The sequence below is a fragment of the Xenopus tropicalis genome, chromosome 7 (genome assembly GCF_000004195.4).
Source record: "Xenopus tropicalis strain Nigerian chromosome 7, UCB_Xtro_10.0, whole genome shotgun sequence".
In the NCBI taxonomy this organism is placed as follows: Eukaryota; Metazoa; Chordata; class Amphibia; order Anura; family Pipidae; genus Xenopus; species Xenopus tropicalis.
This window is the reverse complement of record NC_030683.2, coordinates 133,193,001-133,200,752: the sequence shown is the minus strand read 5'-3', so window position 1 is coordinate 133,200,752 and position 7,752 is coordinate 133,193,001. Positions and strand designations below refer to the sequence as shown.

The 7,752-nt window shown below is 56.4% G+C and overlaps 2 protein-coding genes across 2 annotated transcripts in view; one reads left to right on the top strand and one right to left on the bottom strand.

Moving 5' to 3' along the window:
* Window positions 1–7,752, bottom strand: part of arhgef19 (Rho guanine nucleotide exchange factor 19) — a 44,827-nt gene continuing 37,075 nt past the window's right edge. Inside the window, exons 13-16 of the mRNA XM_031905835.1 lie at window positions 1,774–1,932; window positions 1,333–1,412; window positions 1,107–1,211; window positions 1–941 (exon numbers count right to left, since the gene is read on the bottom strand). Coding sequence (XP_031761695.1) covers window positions 784–941; window positions 1,107–1,211; window positions 1,333–1,412; window positions 1,774–1,932 — 502 coding nt within the window. The 3' untranslated portion in view covers window positions 1–783. The remainder of the gene's footprint in view (window positions 942–1,106; window positions 1,212–1,332; window positions 1,413–1,773; window positions 1,933–7,752) is intronic.
* LOC108645426 lies at window positions 4,162–6,472 on the top strand. The gene has a single exon (XM_031905836.1). The coding sequence runs from the start codon at window positions 4,470–4,472 to the stop codon at window positions 5,940–5,942; it is 1,473 nt and encodes a 490-aa protein (XP_031761696.1). The 5' UTR covers window positions 4,162–4,469; the 3' UTR covers window positions 5,943–6,472.

Below are 7,752 nucleotides of genomic sequence, written 5' to 3'. Positions count from 1 at the left end.
GTAGGGAATGAGGTTTAATTGGGGGGGGGGGGTATATACAATGGAGCTACAAACACAGCGGAGGGATCGGGGCAGTTCTTGACAACGTCTGTAACTCCCTGTAAGTCCCGTAGGCGTCAGTACAGCTCCCCGTACCCTGGGGGGGTCCGTACAGCTCCCCGTACCCTGGGGGGGGTCAGTACAGCTCCCCGTACCCTGGGGGGGGTGAGTACAGCTCCCCGTACCCTGGGGGGGGTCAGTACAGCTCCCCGTACCCTGGGGGGGTCCGTACAGCTCCCCGTACCCCGGAGGGGTCCGTACAGCTCCCCGTACCCTGGGGGGGTATATGGGAGTATGGGGGGTGCCAGTCTGTTGGAAGGAGCCTGTGTAGCTGCCCCTGGAATCTCTCTGATGCAATTGCCTCCCAGCAGGGGGTGCCAGGGGTCAGTTTGGGGGTGCAGGGATTGTCGGGGTAACAAAGCGAGTCACGTTCCTGCTGCGGAACCCCCAGTCTATTGAGCCCCCATCCCGGCACTACCACAAACTGCTCTAACCCCCAATTCCTAATCCTTTATTCCCTAGTGATAGCGTCCCTAAATACCCCAGGTGGGGCAGTTCCACAGGAGACCCCAGGAGACTATGAGTTGCAGCAGTCATTAGTGATAGGGATGGGGGGCCCCCCTCTTGATTGGGGTTCAGTAGATCCAGCCCAGTAGTTGCCCCGCGGGGCAGACAGGGTGCAATGTAGGAGGCAGGAGTAGTTGGTACCGTTAGGGAGGCACCGGCGGAGCCGTCGGACAGACTTTAGGGCGGATCCCGTTCCAGTTTGCTGGTTGCGTGTTTGATTCGCTTGTTCTCCCTCAGGTTCCGCAGTCGCGCGTTCTTATTGGTTATTTCTTCCACATGGGTCGCTGGGACCCACCCCCTTTCTCCATCCGACAGGCGAATCACTTCCATCCATCCTGCGCCCCAAAACCAAAATAAATACATTAGGGTTATGTGGGGCGGGATTACATGGGAACCATAGCAACCAGACGCGGGAGCTGCCATAGTGTAATGCCACTCCCTGTGGGCACGTGTGGCTCCCCCCATTTTGCACCCCCATTCCCTCCATGCGAGTCTCTTACCGTCGCTGGTTTTGGCTGCGAGACGCAATATATCCGCTTTCTCCAGCGTCAGCTCGTCGTGTTCCTGCGCCGTGTAACCCTTTATGCACTGGACTTGGGGGAAGTCTGGGGGGGGGGCAGATAAATCTGGTTATTCCACTAAATACAGTAACAGTAAAATCCCTTTGCCCCGCCCCTTTTATCCAATATCCCCTCCCCCCCAACAGGAGAGACAAGGGGGCGGCACCTTCACTGTCCGTCAGGATCTCCAGATCTGATTGGGCGCTGGAGAGGCACATGGCTGAGATCCAGCGCTGCTTCTCACTCCTATTGGCAAATGAAATACTGGGTCAGTGGAGGATCCGCTGTGTACGTTCCAGGGGGCCGGATTTGCCGGTCGGTCGGGGGTTAAAGGGGAACTAAACCCTGCTGCACATCACGGCCCAACCAAACGTTGTTGCCGGACTACAAATCCCAGAATAAAGAGGGGTGAGGCATGCTGGGAGCTGTAGTCCAGCAACATCACTATCTCTATATGTAAGGTACCAGCAAGGGGCCTGACACAGTGCTGGGAATCTGCATTCTCATTGGTCACTTCTCTTGTACCTCCCACCAACAGGTGGAGCCAAAGACTCCGCCCACAGCAGGTTGTTCCGCCCCCCAAGGGAACCCTGTGCCCCCGACTCACTCGCTCTGGGCCCTCAGCAGGATCTGGTGTTTGGGTCGCTGCTCGTGGCACAGTTGGACGTGGAAAACCTCCCCCGGAACCTCCTGCAGCTTCCAACTGAGATCCGTCACCTTCAGGTCCGACATCTGGGCGTGGGCAAATACCGCAAACCTGCCCAGCCTGGGGGTAATCCAATCAGCATGGCCAGAGAGAGGGGGACCAATCACAGGGAGGGAACAGGAGTGGGAGATCCATTAGGGTGGGAGAAGCCAATCAGAATGAGGGTAGGAGGGGGATCCAATCACAGAGAGGGGAAAGGAGTGGGAGATCCATTAGGATGGGAGAATCCAATCAGAATGAGGGTAGGAGGGGGATCCAATCACAGAGAGGGGAAAGGAGTGGGAGATCCATTAGGGTGGGAGAAGCCAATCAGAATGAGGGTAGGAGGGGGATCCAATCACAGAGAGGGGAAAGGAGTGGGAGATCCATTAGGGTGGGAGAAGCCAATCAGAATGAGGGTAGGAGGGGGATCCAATCACAGAGAGGGGAAAGGAGTGGGAGATCCATTAGGGTGGGAGAAGCCAATCAGAATGAGGGTAGGAGGGGGATCCAATCACAGAGAGGGGAAAGGAGTGGGAGATCCATTAGGGTGGGAGAAGCCAATCAGAATGAGGGTAGGAGGGGGATCCAATCACAGAGAGGGGGCAGGAAGGAGAGGGAAGGGGATGGGTTGGGCCCCGGGCCCGGGGTACTTACTCTTTCCTGTGGGACAGGAGGGGGCAGGTACAGTAGGAGGGGGCGGGGTGGGGTACTTACTCTTTCCTGCGGGACAGGAGGGGGCAGGTACAGTAGGAGGGGGTGGGTGGGGGTACTTACTCTTTCCTGCGGGACAGGAGGGGGCAGGTACAGTAGGAGGGGGGTGGGTGGGGGTACTTACTCTTTCCTGCGGGACAGGAGGGGGCAGGTACAGTAGGAGGGGGCGGGGTGGGGTACTTACTCTTTCCTGCGGGACAGGAGGGGGCAGGTACAGTAGGAGGGGGTGGGGTGGGGTACTTACTCTTTCCTGCGGGACAGGAGGGGGCAGGTACAGTAGGAGGGGGTGGGTGGGGGTACTTACTCTTTCCTGTGGGACAGGAGGGGGCAGGTACAGTAGGAGGGGGTGGGTGGGGGTACTTACTCTTTCCTGCGGGACAGGAGGGGGCAGGTACAGTAGGAGGGGGCGGGGCCCGGGGTACTTACTCTTTCCTGCGGGACAGGAGGGGGCAGGTACAGTGGGAGGGGGCGGGGCCCGGGGTACTTACTCTTTCCTGCGGGACAGGAGGGGGCAGGTACAGTGGGAGGGGGTGGGTGGGGGTACTTACTCTTTCCTGCGGACAGGAGGGGGCAGGTACAGTAGGAGGGGGTGGGTGGGGGTACTTACTCTTTCCTGCGGGACAGGAGGGGGCAGGTACAGTGGGAGGGGGTGGGTGGGGGTACTTACTCTTTCCTGCGGGACAGGAGGGGGCAGGTACAGTGGGAGGGGGTGGGTGGGGTACTTACTCTTTCCTGCGGGACAGGAGGGGGCAGGTACAGTAGGAGGGGGTGGGTGGGGGTACTTACTCTTTCCTGCGGGACAGGAGGGGGCAGGTACAGTGGGAGGGGGTGGGTGGGGTACTTACTCTTTCCTGCGGGACAGGAGGGGGCAGGTACAGTAGGAGGGGGTGGGTGGGGGTACTTACTCTTTCCTGCGGGACAGGAGGGGGCAGGTACAGTAGGAGGGGGTGGGTGGGGGTACTTACTCTTTCCTGCGGGACAGGAGGGGGCAGTTACAGTGGGAGGGGGTGGGTGGGGGTACTTACTCTTTCCTGCGGGACAGGAGGGGGCAGGTACAGTGGGAGGGGGTGGGGCCCGGGGTACTTACTCTTTCCTGCGGGACAGGAGGGGGCAGGTACAGTGGGTGGGGGTGTGACATAACAAACTGTATAAGTTGGATGAAACTATTAGATATTTCTGTTTATGCTGAAATGTACCCCCTGCCCCCTCCTACCTGTTATAGCAGATGCATTGTGTAGGTTAATCTCATCTAGGTGTGTATTGTGTGTATCCAGCCGGCTCTGTCTGGCCCTCCCCATGTAATTGCCCCTATTGTGAGGGCACACAGAGCCAGACCCCATAGTGACACAATACACATAGTTACCCCTTGTGAGAGCAGTGCTCTGTCTAGTAAATGCAAAAGACTGAACTGGGCATGCTCACTAGGGGGCTTCCCATAGGCCCAGTGGGATTAGCTATGATTGGCCCCTCTGGAAGCTGCCTTTGGGTTGGCAGAAGGAGTCAAATCCTGTTTTGGTTTTACGACAGGGGCTGTTCCCTTTCTGGCTACAAAGGTGGCTGCCAAGAGTTCCAAGGAGCCTTTTGTCTGGGGTGTAACCTTAGCTACGGCAGGACCCCCTCCCCTGTGTTCCCCTGGAATCTACCTTAGCTGGGGCAAGAAGATTCCCCCCAACTGTGTGTATTTCCCTATTCCCTAAGGAACAAGAGTGCAGGCTGGCTACCACCTACTGGCTTATGGGAACCTGCTGATGGCTACTTGCCATTTCTCCAATAAACGCCTCATCCTGTGATACCAACTGTTTGCTCTTTGGGTCCTGCCCTATGTCTGGGAACTCACGGCCCTGAGGTTGTGACATAATTTGGTGGCAAGCAGTGGCATAGGATCCCAGGACCCAACTGGCACCATGAGCACCCCACCTGGATGCTACGCTGACCCATTGGATCTCTTCGCTTGCATGGATTACTCCTGGACTCCAGAGATCCCTACTGATCCCAGAGAGAGGACCCTGTTCTGGCTGAGATGTGAGTCACTGGGACTATCTGGGGATGAGGGGCTGGCATATGGAGTAGGGCAGTTAGTGGCAGGAGAGGCAGACCTGGAGGATGGGTACTATGTTCTGCAGCGCACCATGCACCAACCAGGTGGGAGATATTGGCACAGTCCCTATACAGTGCTCCCGCTTCCCTGTAGCTTGGCGGAATGGCACGGCCAATGGGAGAGGCTGAATTTCTGTGACTATAGCACCTTTGTGGGTAACCCAGAGGGGGAATTCCATACCCTCTATGCACAGCGCTTCTTTTATATAGGAATGAATGATACAGAGGAACGGAGGGACTGGCTTGCTGACCTGGTGTATCAGGAACTGGAATTGATAAAAGAGTATGGAAGTATCCAGGAATTGGAAAACCAACGCAAGGAAGCACTGAGGGTATGTGCACCATCTTTTTGTGGTTTTCAGCAGGCACAGCCATGTCTTGGTACTGTAGGTCCAAAAGACTTTCACTTACCCCCCAGTACAGTCAGTGCCGGGGTGGGGGAGGAACAAGAAGCTTCCCAAACAACTTTATTTTGGTCCCCAAGGGAAATCCCTGTTTGTGAGGAGTCCAGTGGTTGTGTTACCCCTGGGCTGGTAGAACCGGAGAGTGGGTGCTGCCATGTTAAAGGCTTGGCAGAGGCTGAGGCCTCCCCGAGTGAAAACCCTGTTTGTTTGGAGTTCAGTGGTTGTGTTACCCCTGGGCTGGTAGAACCGGAGAGTGGGTGCTGCCATGTTAAAGGCTTGGCAGAGGCTGAGGCCTCCCCGAGTGAAAACCCTGTTTGTTTGGAGTTCAGTGGTTGTGTTACCCCTGTGCTGGTAGAACCGGAGAGTGGGTGCTGCCACTTTAAAGGCTTGGCAGAGGCTGAGGCCTCCCCGAGTGAAATCCCTAATTGTGTGGAGCCTGGAGCTGCTCAGTTTGAAAAAAGCTTCAAGGAGGGAAGAGATGAGGATTCCCCACTACCTGAGTTGTTGCTGGCTGGAGAGGAACAGGACCAAGAGGAAAGCATTGCTCAGGATTCCCCAATGTCTATCAGAGCAGTCAGTTCTGGGAATGGAGTAAGGGGCACCCCAAAAGCACAACGTGTAACCAGGGCAGTTGTTCCGGAAACCCCCTCTGGCAGACAACAAGGCCAGAGAATTACCCCACAGAGAAATAAAACACTGGTGAGTCCCCGTTCTGTCCCTACAATATCTCCCAGATGGAGGGGTCCCCCATTGTGTAATGTTACAGGGACCGGGGCCTTGAGAGAGGTTGGGTGGAACTTAGAATTAAAGGAAAGACAGGGGGATAAACATTTGTCTAATACTCTTTGGGGTCCACTGGTCATTGGGGTCACTTGAAGATGAGTCACCTTGGCCTGACTGCTTGGGGGGGGGAATACAGACTGTACCCCCTGGGATTGTTCCCTTCTCCCTGGAAGGCCCCTTTATTGTCCTGGAGGCCAGAACTGTGACATTACAGGGTCGCCCATATGGAGGAGAGAGGGTTAATGATGGCCGCCCTGAAATATCCCTCTTAGATCCTGTGGGTTCTGTTTACACCCCATCTTTTTATTCCTGTTTTGCCAATATGCCCCCCCCCCCAAGGAACTAAAGACTTTTGCTAAGTGACTTTGGGAAACTGCACCAACTGCTGCCCCCTACTGTGTGTAAGGGGCCCAGCCACTAAGGGATGTCTGGGAGGGGGAGAGAATACAGTAACTCTGGGACAGATACAAATTAGGACTCTAAAGTAACATTTTTCTTTCTTATTATGGATATTTTGCCTTATGGGAATTGGCTAGTGAGGCTGCTGGGAACCTGTGTAGGCCCCCAGCAGGCTCACTATTTGGGAAGGGGGAGAAATGTGACATAACAAACTGTATAAGTTGGATGAAACTATTAGATATTTCTGTTTATGCTGAAATGTACCCCCTGCCCCCCCCCTACCTGTTGTAGCAAATGCATTGTGTAGGTTAATCTCATCTAGGTGTGTATTGTGTGTAGCCAGCCGGCTCTGTCTGGCCCTCCCCATGTAATTGCCCCTATTGTGAGGGCACACAGAGCCAGACCCCATAGTGACACAATACACATAGTTACCCCTTGTGAGAGCAGTGCTCTGTCTAGTAAATGCAAAAGACTGAACTGGGCATGCTCCCTAGGTGGCTTCCCATAGGCCCAGTGGGATTAGCTGTGATTGGCCCCTCTGGAATCTACCTTAGCTGGGGCAAGAAGATTCCCCCCAACTGTGTGTATTTCCCTACTCCCTAAGGAACAAGAGTGCAGGCTGGCTACCACCTACTGGCTTATGGGAACCTGCTGAGGGCTACTTGCCATTTCTCCAATAAACGCCTCATCCTGTGATACCAACTGTTTGCTCTTTGGGTCCTGCCCTATGTCTGGGAACTCACGGCCCTGAGGGTGTGACAGGGGGTACTTACTCTTTCCTGCGGGACAGGAGGGGGCAGGTACAGTGGGTGGGGGTGGGTGGGGGTACTTACTCTTTCCTGCGGGACAGGAGGGGGCAGGTACAGTAGGAGGGGGTGGGTGGGGGTACTTACTCTTTCCTGCGGGACAGGAGGGGGCAGGTACAGTAGGAGGGGGTGGGTGGGGGTACTTACTCTTTCCTGCGGGACAGGAGGGGGCAGGTACAGTGGGAGGGGGTGGGTGGGGGTACTTACTCTTTCCTGCGGGACAGGAGGGGGCAGGTACAGTAGGAGGGGGTGGGTGGGGGTACTTACTCTTTCCTGCGGGACAGGAGGGGGCAGGTACAGTAGGAGGGGGTGGGTGGGGGTACTTACTCTTTCCTGCGGGACAGGAGGGGGCAGGTACAGTAGGAGGGGGTGGGTGGGGGTACTTACTCTTTCCTGCGGGACAGGAGGGGGCAGGTACAGTAGGAGGGGGCGGGGCCCGGGGTACTTACTCTTTCCTGTGGGACAGGAGGGGGCAGGTACAGTAGGAGGGGGTGGGTGGGGGTACTTACTCTTTCCTGCGGGACAGGAGGGGGCAGGTACAGTAGGAGGGGGTGGGTGGGGGTACTTACTCTTTCCTGCGGGACAGGAGGGGGCAGGTACAGTGGGAGGGGGTGGGTGGGGGTACTTACTCTTTCCTGCGGGACAGGAGGGGGCAGGTACAGTGGGTGGGGGTACTTACTCTTTCCTGCGGGACAGGA

Excerpts from the sequence above, each read along its gene's own strand:
- LOC108645426 (XM_031905836.1), top strand. The coding sequence starts at position 4,470 with ATGAGCACCCCACCTGGATGCTACGCTGACCCATTGGATCTCTTCGCT.